This window comes from Nomascus leucogenys, chromosome 6 (assembly GCF_006542625.1).
Source record: "Nomascus leucogenys isolate Asia chromosome 6, Asia_NLE_v1, whole genome shotgun sequence".
NCBI classification, from domain to species: domain Eukaryota; kingdom Metazoa; phylum Chordata; class Mammalia; order Primates; family Hylobatidae; genus Nomascus; species Nomascus leucogenys.
The window spans coordinates 81168989-81187193 of NC_044386.1; the positions used below are offsets into that span (position 1 = coordinate 81168989).

Genomic DNA, 18205 nt, shown 5'->3' on the forward strand with positions numbered 1-18205 from the left:
ATTGCTCACTGCCCAATTAGGGTATATGCTCACTGTTGAATCTATAATCAATACAGAATATGGATATTAAAATATGCTGTATGTATTATAGGTATTAATGTATGACGTAATATAATTAAAAATATTTACTGGAAGGAAATATCAGCATAATAAAAAATATCTCTCTAAAATACCACTGACATATTATTTAGTTCAAATCATCATGGCATAAGACCTTGGTTCGTCAATTCTTTAATTAGTATCCTTAATACATATCTACTACATATAACATTTATTCAATAGAAACACAAGTAATGCTTATATATCAAGGATAATCATGAATTCAAAAATAATCAGGTAAGGCTCCAAAGTCACTACTAAATTATTCTTAAGTCGTTATATATACATATATATATAGCTATGTAATAAAACTGTACATATAATTAATCACTCATATATAAAATTCTTCTATTGGTAATAAATCAAAATGTGTTTTGGTGCTGATATTACTTGGAAAGAAATAAAACCCTGAGTACTTTGCCTTAGCCTTGGAAGATTAGAAACACTAACAAAGTGAAGATAGAGGGCAGGACCAATGCACATTCTGTAGGCCAAATAGAATTTTATAGACATATTAAATGTTTTAATGAGAAGTCTCACACAAAAAAAAGCCAACACTCTAAAACTGACTATCAAGAGCTAAGGACTTATTTCTAATTACAGAAATATATTACATACCTGGTTGATATCATTGTTATAAAGGATAATGGAAAGAGATTCAAAGTGAAAGTCAAATTGGAGACTGACAGTCTGGTTCATAGAGAGCTTTGAGTCTGTCCAATCTTCTTGTTCTAATGGTGAAAATTTAAAAGCTTTTAAGTAGGTACATAATTTTATAAATATTTTTAAATATGAGATAATTTCTTATTCTAAATTTATATGACGCTTTCTGGGATTCTGTAAATCATACTGAGACAATTAATAAAAATGGCAATTACGTTCCAACTGTTAAATTTTAAAAATGGCAATGACTATTCCATATATATTTAGCATATACGTGCAAAGGGGCACAAGCAGACTATGTTAAAAAAATTTTTTTAAAGAGGGGGTCTTAATTTTCAAGGCACTTACACCTAACTGGCCACAAGCCATTTTTAAGACATTATGAAATTAGATACTCAGAACAGTCCAATACTTTGCCTTATATTAGACAGCTAGTAACAGATTCTCTGCTAGCCTAATGCACCTCTCACTAACTTTATTTTTTATTTTTCATTTTTTGAGATGGAGTCTTGCTGTATTGCCCAGGCTGGAGTGCGGTGGCGCGATCTCGGCTCACTGCAAGCTCTGCCTCCCAGGTTCACGCCATTCTCCTGCCTCAGCCTCCCAAGTAGCTGGGACTACAGGCGCCCGCCAACACTACCGGCTAATTTCTTTGTATTTTTAGTAGAGATGGGGTTTCACCATGTTGGCCAGGGAGGTCTCGATCTCCTGACCTTGTGATCGGCCTGCCTCAGCCTCCCAAAGTGCTGGGATTACAGGCTTGAGCTACCACGCCCAGCCTCATTATCTTTAATTACCTATATTACCCAAGCCGTTATCTTCATAAGAAGAACAGAATATAACTCAATAGCAAAATCAAACAGAGTTCACATATGATGCAGGGGAAAGGACTGGGTGCTTTGGAATTTTGAGACAAATGAGACTTCAGAAAGTAAGTTAGTCTTTTCCCTCATCTTTAGATAGATCATACAGACTGAATAGATCTTGCTTTCAATTACTCTTACGGACTGATTCTATAATATTTTTCAATATTGACTCTAATTTTTTGTCATTCTATAGAACAGTCTGTTCTTACAAGTTACTGGAAAAACAAATACTGCATAACTTTAACCACGTAAGCCTTCTCCAAGTTAGAAAATTCTATTTTTCTGAGAAATAATTTATATTCTAATTTTCATCATCTTTGCAGCTTCCATTTGAATTCACAAATTTTCCCAAGTGACACAGTGTCCATATAGCAAGAACCAGATACGTGATTGTGATCACGGCTGAACATAATGAGATCATTAATCACATAAGGCTTGCCTGTTAATAGTTTATTCATCTCTACATAGTTCCTGTCTAACTATAACAACAGCCTTTTTATCTAGCATTTGTCTGTAGGGTGGCACAAACTTCACCTGGGGAGATGTTGACCTCATCAAGCTTATGCAATACTTAAAACTATCCACTTAAACCAGAAACCTCGCACATTGTTCTAGTCATTTGTTTGTGTGATTTCAAAACACACCTAGCCTAACTATAGGAGAACCAGTGTTGATATGGTATATCAACTGATAGTTTTATCGATTACTGTCATTTGAAATAACAGCTGATGGTATGAGAGCATTAGAAAAGCACAGCAGCCGGGACCATTTATTATATGGGCAAGGGGTACTTCATCTCTTTTTAGCCATGAAAATATTAACCTATGTACAGTCTAATAAAATATAATATTCACATAAATGGCTTTAAATTATGAAAAAAGAGTGAAATTATATTTAATATAATCTGTTTAAGAAATCAAAAAGAAACCTTGTATTTTAGAAAAATTATTTTAAAATGGCTGAATTCAAAAGGTTCACTACTTTTAATAGGTTCAAATTAATGATCTGAAAAATTATCTTATGTATTTGAAACATAATGCTCCAGATAAATAAAGCTGTTACAAGAATATCTTCCTTTCTCATGGTTCAATCACCTGAGTATGATATGTGATACCAAGGTCCTTTTCTCTCTTAATTATTTTGGGACCTTGCTACACTGCCTATCTAGTTTGATTCTTCTCTCAAGATACGCCACTTCAGTGCCTAGTGAATTCAGCAAATTTAGCATTCACAAGTAAAGGGTAAACAAGCATCATGCCAACAACAAGTGACCCTTCCCCCTGTAGCAGACAACAGACATACCTCCCAGCCCCAGCCGAATTTCCACAGTAAGTAGTACAACACTGAATTAGTTCATACCACATTGTGCTGGACAACTAGAAAAATACTAAATATAAATATGACATTAACACTAATTTTTTCTCCATAAAATAAATATCATCAATTTATACCTTTGAGATGGTCAGGTCCACTTGAAACATCAACTTTTCTCACTCTTACAGTCTCCTGCACAGACCGTGTAGGGCTTGGTTGTGAGGAAGCTTCTCCAAGATTTTCCAGCAAAATTTTCATTAAAACTGTCAAGTCATCTTCACTGAGAGCAACCTAGAAACCACCAATAATTTGTTACCTCTAAGTAATAAAAAAATGCAGACTATCATATCTATATCTCAATTTGTGGTTTTTCAAATTAATTGTTCATCTACTTAAAAAGAAGAGAATTAGAGTTAGGACTATAAATACCAGAAGAGAAGTATTTCACCTTGTTTACTGTGTGTACACACACTTCTGCCTTCACCCATACCCAGGCCCCTGCCTTTGGCACTCCAACACTCTCTATGGTTTATCTGTTACTATGTCTTCCTGTTCCTGGACCCGTGCCTATCTGTCCCCTTTCCCTATCTTCCCATCTCCATTCTGTCTCTCTCTCATCTCATCCAGTACCAGTTCCTTCTTCTATATTATTTACTCCCCTTGAAACTAAATATAGGATGAGCGTTGTTCAGTTTCCAGCCTCTACCAAAAAGTAAAAAGATGCTCTCCTGCTACGTAGCTCTTCATCTCACTACATATGCACCGGGACATATATAAAACATTTAACTTATCAAGAATACCACTTAGAACAATAACAAATGTTTCTACAAAGAATGTTTAAAGAACAGAAAATAGGAAGGTAGCATCTTATCTCTTACCTTCATAAAAGGGTATGTGTGGCAAAAAGAAAAAGAGCCAGGGCTTTGAATCAGGCAGATCTGTATTAACTACCACTTTTAAGCTATCTTGTCTGCAAAGTTTCTTAACGTCCTTAACTCAAGTTTTTTTTTTTTTTTTTTTTTTTTGAGACAGAGTCTTGCTCTATCACCCAGGCTAGAATGCAGTGGCGCCATCTTGGTTCACCGCAAGCTCCGCCTCCCAGGTTCACACCATTCTCCTGCCTCAGCCTCGAGACTAGCTAGGACTACAGGCGCCCGCCACCACGCCCAGCTAATTTTTTATATTTTTAGTAGAGATGGGGTTTCACCGTGTTAGCCAGGATAGTCTCGATCTCCTGACCTCGTGATCCACCCACCTCGGCCTCCCAAAGTGCTGGGATTACAGGCGTGATCAAGTTTCTTAATGTCTAAAATAGGCATAATACCAACTTTCTCACAGATGGCTGTAGAACAAGATAAAGAAACTAAAACAAACGAAGCTGCTACTGGCTGCTAAAATCCATTAAACCAGTACTTTCCTTGAAGCTTCTTATCCTTCTACCTTATGTAAGACACAGTGGCCCCAAAGGCCTGTTTCAAGTACTTACAAATTCACACAAGCATGCATGCATGCATGCATACATGCACGCATAGCAAATCTCCTCTGAATACCACAGTACCCTATGTCCCCCAAATTCGGTCCCTACCACCAGAGAAATTGCCTAGTTCCCACTTTAAATGAAAATACAGAGCTATTTAAGTACAAGATAATGACCAGGGATTTATGGCTTGTCCTAAGCCCCAGGCCTCATATAACAGGTGTAATTTTAACACCTTAGAATTTCCTTGTATATCCTATCCCACTTCTCATACTAACCAAGATTACCACAGCTTCCTGAAGGGCAACTAAGTTCACCCCTCTTTCACTTTGCTGTGGGGAAAAAAAAAAAAAAAACAACAAGTATGAAGGACAATTTTGAAAGGCAGCCCCACAGTTCTTTAAAAATCATCAAACTGATCCACCCAAAACAACTTGTAGGTATCACCTGCCTGATACCCTTTTTTAGCTGCAGCCCAGACCAGGGAAACAACTTGCCAGTGTCACCTGCCTGATACCCCTTCTTAACTGCATCCCAGGCCCAGGAAAACTATACAGACTATAACCAAAGAGGGGTGTTTAGAGAGACCTGGATCAGCGACAAATTAGGCAGTGGTGGCCTCATCCACTGTTGCTGCATTCCTGAGTTAATAAGGATCCTTTTGGTTAAAGTAATTATAATACTTTGATGCTTAAAGTATCAGATGTTACTTTTTTTTCTCGTTTCTTCTAACATACTTTAAAAAGCATAAAGGAAAAGGACAGAGAATACTATAACCTTCCCCTGTGAATCTACCACCTGGCTTTGTCAAATCTTAACAAGTTGCAATATTTCCTTCAGATCTTGTTTTCCATTACAGATATAGCAGAAGCCCCATGTGTACTTCTCTGAGACCCTATTTCCTTCTCCTTTCGTCCTTAGAGAAAGACACCAGCCTAATTTAGAGATAATTTCCATGAATACTTTTCTTAAAGTTATCACTACTGCATCTCTTATAAACAATATGTAATAGTATTATATGGCCTGTTGAAAATCTGAAATAATATAAAACTGATAGAACTGTACTATCATTTTGCAACTCACTTTTTTCATTTTTATGTTCAAGATATATCAATTTTATTTGATATAGTTCTATTTCATTCACTTTATCTGCTTTACAACATCCATTATATGAAGATACCATAATTTTATCCATGTTCTGCTACCAACAGACATTCAGGTTTTACTTATGCTTTCAACAAACCTATAACCACAAAATCTTTGAAAGGGATTGTCAAATATTTGTCCTGGGATCTAATCTTTGAAAGGGAGAGCCAAATATTAGTCCTGGGATCTAACCTCTTAGCAGAAAGAGGTAAGGTACCCATACTCTGGAATAAACGCTACCCTATGAATGCCCAAACAAAATTTAATAATTGTTCTTCATGTAATACATCCACTAGTATATGAACAGAAACCCTTCATTTCTACAACAAGCTTCAATTTTAACTTCTTCCCTAGTAGAACTCTGCTACTTTGATCCTTCCTATTTTATGTTAGAACCAACTCTGAAATAATCACAGGTATGAAAACCCATCAAACTACTAAATTTTTGTTTGGTTTTGTTTAGTCTCTCTCACCCCTATCCCATCCTCGGCTGTTTGGTTTCAACAGTTTCACACATAGGCACACAAGAATCACAGGATTCCTACACTTCCACGACTACCTTCAATCAGTCTCACCTCCTCCTCTGAGCTGATATGCAACCTGCTAACTACACGATTAAAAATAATGCTGTGGCCAAGCACGGTGGCTCACATCTGTAGTCCCAGCATTTTGGGAGGCCGAGGAGGGTGGATCACCTAAGGTCAGCAGTTCGAGACCAGCCTGGCCAACCTGGTGAAACCCTGTCTCTACTAAAAATACAAAAATTAGCCAAGTGGATGGCGGGTGCCTGTAATCACTGCTACTCAGGAGGCTGAGGCAGGAGAATCGCTTGAACCCGGGTAGCAGAGGTCACAGTGAGCCTAGATCATGCCACTGCACTCCAGCCTAGGCCACAGAGCGAGACTCCATCTCAACAAAAAAACAAAAACAAAACAAAAAAAAAGTTGTATTTATATACTTATCAAATATATACCTTTGCCTATTCAAAATGGTAGCACCTTTCTAATTAAAACAGGGCCTCTACAAACTACACTATTAAAAATAATGGTGTATTTATAAGCTTATCAAATATACACATTTGCCTATTCAAAATGATATCACCTTTCTAATTAAAACAGGCCCTCTACACATTAAAAAATACTAAGGTGCTTTGAATGTAGTGTCTGAATATCACTTTGCATTGTCTTAAAATTTAACTGCATTAAAACTTTAATAGAATTTTCCAAAATTAAGAATAATATTTTTAGTACACTCCAACAGATTTTATCTCAGACTCCTTGCTGGTTTTACCAAATACCTAACTAAAATGAAAACAAGGAAAAGTGAGGGAAACAAGGATGATTTTATTTGCATATTTTCTATTTATTTTTGTTGTTTTTGAATAGGAAACAAAATCTAGTTTATTCAATTTATTACTTAGGCAAAAGTATACATACAACAGACAAATGCTCACTAAGAGAAAACCGGTTTAGCTTTATCAATAATGTAGCAACTACTACATTCTGATATCCACTAGAACTGCACTATGATCAATGATAAAAGCCTATCAAGAAATTTTCATATATTATATACTAGCTACTTACCTGCATAGGTTTTAGTTTTCCTTTTATCTCCATCCCTGGAATTTGCACATACCATGCTGCTGCTAAGTTTCGCTGTATGGACAAAAGCATGTTGACTGGTTTTAAAATTTCAATGTCATTTTGTGGCAAGCTAGCCTGCAAAACAGTTCTGAAAGAAAAACAAGAATTTATTTTTTACTTCAAATTTACATTTCAAAATGAGGACTATCCTATTGTGTAACAGTTTCCACACAGCATTTCATAAAGGCTAAAGGCTGCTATCAGAAGTCTTTTAGAATACACTTCTTTTCACATTTTTAAGTTCAATCTAAATCACAATACATAAAGTTTATATGCAGAGCTATCCAAAACCAAACCTACATAACACTGATTTCAAAGACATAATTTTCATACACTATGACTACTGCATTATTTATTATTTTTCACAAAGGCTGTTTGATACAGCAAATAGTTTACTGTCATGCAAACAAATGTTACATCCTCCTAAAACTGGAAGATGAAGAAAGTAATCTTATACTTAGCCCTTAATATGTTATTGGTACTTCTCCAGACTCAAGGGGGAAACTCAACTAATCTAAAAGTTAAACGAACATATGGTAATAGTCATCGCAGCCTGCCTGCCGACAACCATTTGCATAACCAAATAAACGCTCTTCTCACTCAATAGAGCCAACACTGTCCCATTTCGATTCACTAATCCTTTAGATAACTCACTGAAAATTCCCAAATGTGACAAGGTTTGAAAATGAGGAATAAATCTTAAATTTTATATATTAGGAAGTATTTTCCCACCAAAAAAAAAGGAAATAGCTATGTGCAAAGTGAGAAAAATAAAAAATTTAAATTAACTATTTTATAGAATGAAAAAAATCGTATTATAAATGTAGTAAGGGAAAATACAGACTCCATGAGGCACATACATGACTATTAACCACTGACCAAGAAGCCAATGGTCAAGGTTTCATAATTAGAAGAAATAGGGAATGAAAACCACAAATTACTACAACATTTTACCTCAGGTAAAAATTGTATGAAAATCCTATTTCTAGTAAGCAATACACAATTAGATTACATATTTATACCTTGACAGCTTCAACTGAGTGAGTTCGATGCTCATTTTATCAATGACTGGAGGAAGAGAAAAATGTTCCATAGGAACCAAGCTAAACTTGTTTTCAACTCTGATTAAACCCAGATCTGCTATAACAGCATTAGGTGATACTGAAGACTGAGGAATAATAATAACTGGTGCTTTCAAATTAATATCCATCAAAAGGCGGAAACTCTTTTGAGCCAAGTCTTTCATGCTGGAAGCAGCTCTTTCTGCAGCCTGGACTGTGGCTGTGCTCAAAGCTTCTTTAGCAGTTTGGAAATTGTTGAGGAAGTTCTGTTGGAAGAGACAGATATTTAGGGGAAAAAAGGCATTTATTTTTAAAAGAAAAAACTTTAAAAAGCATTTACTTTAAAAACTAAATAAAAAAGTAATATAAAAGAGATGTTATTTATGATTTTGTATATGGAGAGGGTAAAGTCTAGAAACATACGCTCTGAGATGTTAATAATAGTTACTCTAGGAGAAAGAGCTCTTTCTTTCATTTTATAAAATATTTTTCATTTTATAAAATATTTTATAAAATATAAAATATTGAGAATTATTTTATTCTCATGACGAATTTTTGCAACAGTTCTTTTAAAAATCTCCTTTTTATTAAGAATGTTGGTTATTTTAAATTCAAATTTAAATGAAAGGGAGAAGGGCAGTACCGTACTTCTCCAAAAGTGGGTTCAATTCTGTACTGCTGGGTCACAGCAATAAAGTTTAGTCTTAGAAACTAAGCTTCTGCCAGCTTATTTCTGATGAGGCTTTTTTTTTTTTACGTACTCAGCATGAGGAAAGACAGTTAATTGTCTACAATCCTGTAATCATTAGTAAGAGTCAAAATTTATTTATAATAAGATGTATTTCATCTCAAGTTCAACTAAAAACAGAAAAATCTTTCCCAATGAGGATGAGATCATTCTTAGAAACAAAATTCTTGGTGTACATCCATTAATATTACAAAAGCAACCTAACCTCCCCGGCACCCACCTCCAAGTTAATTGCTCTCTAGGAAAGTAAACATGATGGTTTAAGTAGAAATGCATGCTTTTAAGGAATCATGAGATTCTGCACATGGGAAACCCTAAGGACTCCACCAAAAGGCTCCTGGAACTGACATACAACTTTGGTAAAGCTTCAGGATACAAAATCAATGTATAAAAATCAGTAGCATTTCTGTACACCAATAACATCCAAGCTGAGAGCCAAATGAAGAACACAATCCTATTTACAATAACCATCAAAAAAACAAAGTACCTAAAATACATCTAACCAAGGAGGTGAAGGATCTTTACAAAGAGAACTAGAAAACACTGCTGAAAGAAATCACAGATGACACAGACAAATGGAAAAACATTCCATGCTCACGGATTGGAAGAATCAATATTGTTAAAATGGCTATACTTCTCAAAGCAATCTATAGATTCAATGTTATTCCTATCAAACGACCAGTGTCATTTTTCACAGAACTAGAAAAAACTATTCTGAAATTCATATGGAAACAAAAAAGAACCCAAATAACCAAAGCAATCCCAAGCAAAAAGAACAAAGCTGAGGCATCACATTACCTGACTTTATACTATACTATAAAGCTACAGTAACCCAAACAGCATGGTACTGGTACAAAAACAGACAAACAGACCAAGGGAACAGAATGGAGAACCCAGAAATAAAGCTGTACACCTACAGCCACCTGTTCTTTGACGAAGTCAACAAAAAATAGGCAATGGGGAAAGGATTCGCTATTCAGTAAATGGTGCTGAAGACAGCTGGCTAGCCATATGCGAAAGAATGAAACAATGTTTTATTCTATGGTGAAAGGACCCCTACCTTTCACCATATACAAAAATTAACTCAAGATGGATTAAATATTTAAGTGTAAGACCTCAAACTATAAGAACCCTACAAGAAAGAAACACCTAGGAAACACCATTCTAGATATCGGCTCTGGGAAAGAATTTATGACTAAGTGCTTAAAAGCAACTGCAACAAAAATTAAAATTGGCAAGTGGGACCTAATTAAAGAGCTTCTGCAGTACAAAAGAAACTTTCAGTAGAGTAAACAGACAACCTACAAAATAGAAAAAATATTCACAAATTATGCATCTGAAAAAGGTCTAACATCCAGAATCTATAAAAAAAACTGTGAACAAGTGAACAAGCAAAAAACAAATCCCGTTTAAAAGTGGGCAAAAGACATGAACAGACACTTCTCAAAAGAAGACATACAAGGAGCCAACAAACATATGAAAAAATGTTCTACATCACTAATAATTAGAGAAATGCAAATCAAAACCATAATGAGATATCATTTCACACCAGTCAGAATGGCTGTTATTAAAAAGTCAATAAATAACAGATGCTAGGGTGACTGCAGAGAGAAGAGAACATTTACATAACTATTCATGGAAATCTAATTTATTTCAGCCACTGCAGAAAGCAATTTAGAGATTTCTCAAAGAACTCAAAAGAAGACTACCATTTGACCCAGTAATCCCATTACTGGGTATATATCCAAAACAAAATAAATGGTTCTACCAAAAAGACACACACACTCACTTGTTCTTCAGAGCACAATTCACAACAGCAAAGACCTGGAATCAAACTAGGTGCCCATCAACAGTGGACTAGATAAAGGAAACATGGCACATATACACCATGGAATGCTACACAGTCATAAAAAAGAATGAAATCATGTCCTTTGCAGCAACATGAATGCAGATGGAGGCCATTATCCTGAGCAAATTAATGCACGAACAGAAACCAAATACTACATATTTTCACTTATAAATGGGAGCTAAACACTGGATACTTCATGGACATAACAATGGGAACAACAGACACTGCGGACTACTACAGAGAGGGAGGAAAGGGGGAGAAAGTTGAAAAACTATTCTCAGTACTTGGGTGACGGGATCAATCATACCCCCAAACCTCAGCATCATGCAATATACTCATGTAACAAGCCTGCCCATGTATGCCCTGAATCTAAAATAGTTGGATTATCAACTGAAATTAAATAGTTGAAACTATCAACTGAAATTAACAAGTGAAGTCCAAAAGAGTTGAAATTATCTTTTTTTTAAAAAAAATTATGATTTTAAAAAGTTTTGATTGGCAGCCCCACTAAGAAGAATAGGCAGATTTAAATCCTTCAGCCCATGTGATATGGTCTGGCTCTGTGTCCCCACCCAAATCTCATCTCGAATTGTAATCCCCAGGTGCCAAGGGAGGGAACTGGTAGGAGGTGACTGGATCACGGGAGTGGTTTCACCCATGCTGTTCTCGTGATAGTGAGTTCTCATGAGATCTGATGGTTTTATAAGAGGCTCTTCGCCCTAAGCTTGTTCTTGTCTGCTGCCATGTAAGACGTGCCTGCTTCCCCTTCCACCATGATTCAGTTTCCTGAGGCCTCCGCAGCTATGCGAAATGGTGAGTGCATTAAACCTCTTTTCTTTGTAAATTACCCAGTCTCAGGCAGTTCTTTATAGCAGTGTGAAAATGGACTAATACACCATGACAGTTACATGGAAATAAGTAATAAAAAGAAAAGCATTTCATGATGCTGTTGATCACAATCATAACCAAAAGCTGTAAGTTCCAATATGAGTCCTCCAAATGCCTGAAGAGTTTCCTCAAAAAATTGTTTTAACTAAATACTCTTAAATATATCTCATTGAACAAGTTACAGTGGAAAGCCCTCAATTAAAACATAAAATGTACATTTAAAATGTATACCTATGGAAATGTTATAGAATTATAGTCTATATCTTCAAAACAATAATTTTAAAAATTCATTTGGTTAACATCATGAAAAGGATTTCCTTAAATATTAACATTCTGTTCAGCACTCAGGTGCTCATCACACAGCCTTATCAGTGAAGATTTTTACTATCTAGGTTCAGTTGTATAAGCAAAGATATTTAGCCTCAGTGAGAAATAAATATATTTTTAAAAACTTACCAAAAGAGACATGAAGAATTTATGAACATAAACAATCTGAATACAACCCACTTTGAAACTAAGTTTGCTGTCTACTTTGGACATATCAGCATAGGCCTCTCCTTCTGTGGCATCTGGATAAAGAGTCAGTTGGAATCTAAAGACTTCATCTCCCAAAATAGAGACAGCCTAAAAGTATTAGATTAACTGGTTATTATATCAAAAGAGCTGTATAGCCCTTATCAATGTATTATAAATAAGTTCTCTTATTACAGAATCCTTGATATATGAAGTAGCAATATATGAATTCAACATTAAAAATTATTAGCTGAAAACATTTTACATGACAATAACTTCTTCCTATTTCTATAAAAAGCATTTTGTCAGTAAAAATATCAATCACTTAGCTGTTCAGAAATAACTTTTACAAATCACTGTGTATCAAGAGGCCTAGTCTATACACAATGTGAAAGCAGACTATCACCGTTTTCATCTCCAGTTCCTAATAAAGTGCCTGGTACATGACAGATAATAAATGTATACTGTGCAAATAAATAATAGCATCTCAAATCCAAAGAGCAAAATAAATTTCAATATAAAAATCTATTTTTTAATCACCTTTTTGTGAATGGACTGCAAATCTACATTCGTAACTATAATATCTTGAAGTCTGGCAAACACATCAGTCTGCTTAGGCTTCACAGAAATAGAGGCATCCATTCCTATAGGAAACATAACATTTATAAACTTTTCACCCAATCCACATGACTAAGCCAGTGGTATTTAAGTTCAATAATATACTGACAAGATATAAAGTGAATAAAAATTACTCATTATAAGACATATTAATGGCATCAACTTTCATGTATGAGATACCTAAGAAAGGTAATAATACCTTTAAATAATAACTTTAAGGGACACAGGCATCTCCTCCAAAAAAGTTGTAGAAATTTTAAAACCAAAAAATAAAAACAACCCACCAAGTTTCAAAAAAATTTAGATTAATTTAGAAAATTAATCACATTTCTCCAAACTTAAATATCCTCTGCATTGGCAAGATCAGCAGTGGTCATTTAGGAAGACAATATTTGTTAAACAGTGATCTTACGAACATTTACTATATTATTAAAAACTGTTGCTCCAATAACTAAAAATAAATGAACATTATCTGATGAATAGTCTTACTTCTATAATAAACTGTATTAGAAAAGTCTTCTAAGATTTCCCTCCAAAAAAAATTTCTTTGTCATTCTCAGTTGCTAAAGGCATAATGATTTCTACAACTGCATAAAAATGTAGATAATGCATAATGCATAAGGAATGTCTCAAGTCAGCAATGAATCATAAAAAATTTACTTGTAACATTTTAAAGCACATCTTTGAAAAGTTTGCAAAGTCTTCAATATAAGTAAACCAAAAGAATACTCATGAGAAATCTAACAGGTACAAGCTCATTTTTCCTAGTTATGTAAAGAAACAGAAATACCTACAACAAGAAATAACTACTTACCATGTATTTTAATATCTGCAATGTTACACTTCTGATCACAGACAAAGACATTAAATGCATTTAATTCAGCTGTGACCTTTAAATCAAACACATCCTTTTGGGAAGTGTTGCTGGATACTAAAAAATAATAGAAAACTGATGAGCAAAGGGAAAAGATAATACAACACATACAATAACCTCAAATCCACCAAAAGTACCCAATGTACTCTGAGGAACCAAAACGCCCTCCATTAAGATAACATGTAATTAACATAAATTTTGGAAGAATTATCAAATTCCAGTCTACAAAAATTAGCATGTTCCCCTTCAAATTAAGAATAAAAGCAACTATAATATTAACAGCACCTTGAAAGTGCAATTTACTTGATGGAAACTTTACTATAACTTTTTTTCTGAGAAAAAAGAAAACATTCTATATTAGAACTCTAGAATTCTCTTGGTCTAAAGTTCTGATTCTGAACTCCTTTTCATATCATATATTAGATTAAAGAAAAATAACTCATGATAAACTGCAATGGTGATGCACAGTTAATAAAATACATGTTATTTACTATGGCACTTACATGTTATTAACTACATAATAAATTTCTCCAGATTACACCCTGTTGCTCCATTAAGAATCCTAAAATAAATTCTATGAGAAATGAACATAAAGGGCCAACTTTAAAAACACAAAAAAAAATTTATAATATATATGCACGCAGGTGTATGTGTGCATAAGAATCACAATCAAACTAGCTCCCTAAATCCACTTTAGTCCAGATCCTGACTGATATATTTAGGATCCATTTTCCTAAAAATCTGTCTCACTGGAAGAAAATAGAGCCTTCTGATTGAAACTGCAAAAGCATGGAAAGTATCTGTCCTTAATCACCAGTATGACAGGTTGTTTTTTTCTTTAATATTTGATGTAGCATAATCAAACCACAAAGACCAACAATATAGCAAAACTGGAAGACTGTTTCTTTGGGTCAATAGTGTTTCTAGTTTATTGTGAGTTTAAACATTTCTTTTTCATTTATTCAACTGTGTTGTGTATGCATTGTATGTATATATAAGATAAAGGAGAGGAATTTCCAAGGATATTTCTGAGGCTATTAATGTGACAAGTACATTAAAGACAAAGCGGGTAAAGCTCTTTTACTCTAGTTTATAAGGAAATTGTTGCTCTGTTCCATGGTTTAAAAAAATCACATCCGGCCGGGCGTGGTGGCTCATGCCTGTAACCCCAGCACTTTGGGAGACCGAGACAGGTGGAGCGCCTGAGGTCAGGAGTTCACGACCAGCCTGGGCAACATGGTGAAACCCCATCTCTACTAAAAATACAAAAAATCAGCCAGGCGTGTTGGTGGGCACCTGTAATCCCAGCTACTTGGGAGGCTGAGGCAAGAGAATTGCTTGAACCTGGGAAGCGGAGGTTGCAGTGAGCCAAGATCGCATCACTGCACTCCAGCCTGAGCAACAAAAGTGAAAATCCGTCTCAAAAAAAAAAAAAAAAAAAAAAAAAAAAAAATCAGATCCTTGTACCTGATCTAATAGTACTGACAGTTTTACGCCAAACATGCCAGTGATATAGGTAAAACTCAAACTCATAATGGTCTGAAAATTGAATTACTAGATGTTAAATACTGACATTATATAATATGAAAGAAAAATAATTAAAATGATATTTGGCTTAAAAGTAAGCAAATGTTATTTATTCACTCAGGATATGTCATACCTAATATTTCATAAGTCATATGCCTGAGGACCCTGTGCCCATATCTGTGCGATCTAAATACAGTTTTGGCTAGAAACCAATGTGAGTGTGTCTATTCCATGAGCTCCTTCCCTGCAGTGTCCCACTAAGCACTTAAAATTGCTGAGCACCAGGTAAGTCTACCTGACTAACTGAAAGGGGCCTTTGTTACCTTGTATGACTGAATCCATAACTGAACTTTTTCCTTTCTCACTTCCACTGAACTGAAGACTACAAAGACACATCAACATAAAGTACATAAAATTTCTATTTTATGTAAAAGCTAGACAGTGAATTGAAATATAAATACATAATATTAACAACATCTATTTAAAATTCCTCACCAAACTGCTCTATAATCCCATAGAGATAACATTTTCTTTCTCTTGAAACTAACCTAATCTATCAGAGCAGCAATGTCAACATGCTAAATACTCAACTGAAAAAAACAAGTTGTTATATGATTATTAAAGTTCAAACTATTATTAGATCATGATTCAAAAATTATTACCAGCTTTGACAGCGATACTTCTGGACTCCCCCACAAGTGGTTTCAGCTCGGATTCCTTCTCAGAAGAGGAAGGTTCAGAGAATGGAGCAGCAGATGATAAAAAATCCATGAAGGAAAGTAAAGCTTCCAAATGAAGTACTAAGTCTAAGGATGAAAACGAAACCTAAGATAATGAACAATTAGAGAGGCAGATTTCAGATGCAGTAACATTTTTACACCAGGGTTCAACAGATACAAGTAGCACAAGAATAGTTCAATTAAGGGCCTTTTTAAATTTTTTATTTTTTTAAGAACTCACTGTTAACTATTAAAATGTTAATCCTTGCCAGATAATAAATCAACTCTCTGCTCACTCCCATGTGCAATCACAATTTTAACTCAAAAGAACTGGATGAGTTTTAAGTAAAGATACAGGAAATATTATCAGGCTTTAAACCACATTTCAGGCAGTTCCAAGCTGATTATGCATGTTCAAATGGACTGTACCAGGTCCAGTCCAGGTAATGCTTGTATGTAACGTCTGTACCAGCCTTTGCTTTATGCTTCACTTAATCTTATTCTAATCCTAACGCCAATACATAAGTCAAATGTTTAATGCTGCCATCAACACTAGGCCAAAAAAACACAGTTGACTAAAATGAGTAACAAAATTCCCTTTAAGTGTATTATTCACATACTTGTCAAGAAATCTAAGTCAAAACTGGGAAACAATCTTTTCAGAACATAAATCAACTTTTTGTAAGAACTTTATTCCAATTCTATTATCTACTTAACTTTATGCATAAATTAGGAATATTATTATTGCCACTGTTATTCTCATGTTAGAACTTACAGTCTCACAGTTGAAAATGGCTATGACGCTAGATAAAATCAACACAACCCAGCCTTATAGTAAATTATAAAAGACGTACCTTCAGTCTCTGTTTGGTACTGTCATGAATAGTTTTAAATTCTGGTCCATCACTGTCTGCCTACAAATAGTGGAGAATTACACCACTGAGTTTCAAACACTAAAAATTCATACACTGAAAATATACATATTCTTTACTTTTCTAGGTATGCTATTAAAAGAGTAAAAAGATATTTCTTAAAGGCAAAGAAAGCCATTCAAAAAAAAAAAAAACCTAACTGACCACATAAGCATTTCTTACATTTCATACAAGCAAAAACTCTAATTCCTTACCCCACTGTGGAGGAAATTCTAGTATATCTAGATTAGGTACACTAATCTAAAAAGTAGGAAAAAGTGCTAATTATAACACACTTTGCTTTGGATTACAACGGAACTTTATGTTATTACCATTTATTCAATATCATAGGGTAACTCAGAAGGTTAATGAAAGTATCCAGGATTTTCAGATGCTTGCAAAATTCACCACAATCAATCAGTTTAGATAGAAAAATGTTGGGAGAGAAAATTAGAATATTAAATATAAGGGTAATATATATAACTTCATATATTCAAATATTAAAGAATCATAGAAATGAAACTAGGTACCTTTGTCAGTAACATTTTCAAAAGGGGTTCGTCAGTCACATTAGAAGAGTTAATAATGTGAAGAGGTTCTCCTTTAGAGTCTAAAACAGAAAAAAGGCAAGGTTGATCCATCAAGTTAAACACTTCACACATTTTAAAACAGGACCAGCCAAATGTACACAAATGTACATTTGTCAAAACTCAGGACTGCACACTAAAAAGAGTGAAGTATGTTGTGTATAAATCTTACCTCAATAAACCTGGCTTTGAAAAAAAAGGAAACAAATTCCATAAAACAAAAATACTAGTATCCACCAATTACAACTGGTATAACATATGGTACTACTGTATTACTCCCATCTAAACAAATCATGGTATATTAAAGAACCTATAAAATAAAGTAGGGATTATTCTCAATACAAGTTTACTTAAAGATATCCCATAGAGTTCTTAAAAACTTTAAACACTAACAGAACTTTAAAAGTTAGCTTATTGCAGGAACTTAAAAGGTCAAGGATATCCACTAACGATAACTTAGTATTTATTCTGAGGGAAGGACATGAGACTACAGATGATATTAATTTTTCCTCTATATACTTTTGTATTTGATTTTCATTTTTCACAAATACATATTAACATAATTAAAAAGAAATATTAAAACTCACATAATTTAAAAATTTAAAAAACAAAAAAAACATCATATTTCCTAGTAAATTAACCCAACTTTTGAAAATGGGTCCCCTAGAACTGTACCCAGGGACTGTTTTTGAAAAGTTGAGT

General features: G+C 34.3%; 1 protein-coding gene across 8 annotated transcripts in view; it reads right to left on the bottom strand.

Moving 5' to 3' along the window:
- The window catches only part of VPS13C (vacuolar protein sorting 13 homolog C), a 192724-nt gene that overhangs the window by 75247 nt on the left and 99272 nt on the right, over positions 1–18205 (bottom strand). For all 8 annotated transcript variants that reach the window (XR_004030533.1, XR_004030529.1, XR_004030532.1 and 5 more), the window contains 10 exons: positions 17447–17526; positions 16860–16919; positions 15949–16111; positions 13700–13816; positions 12808–12911; positions 12211–12378; positions 8231–8535; positions 7149–7296; positions 3080–3233; positions 718–830 (listed from right to left, as the gene is read on the bottom strand). Coding sequence is in view for 3 of the 8 variants with exons in the window: in XM_030814508.1 (XP_030670368.1) it covers positions 718–830; positions 3080–3233; positions 7149–7296; positions 8231–8535; positions 12211–12378; positions 12808–12911; positions 13700–13816; positions 15949–16111; positions 16860–16919; positions 17447–17526 (1412 nt within the window). In the remaining 5 variants the exon portion in view is untranslated. The remainder of the gene's footprint in view (positions 1–717; positions 831–3079; positions 3234–7148; positions 7297–8230; positions 8536–12210; positions 12379–12807; positions 12912–13699; positions 13817–15948; positions 16112–16859; positions 16920–17446; positions 17527–18205) is intronic.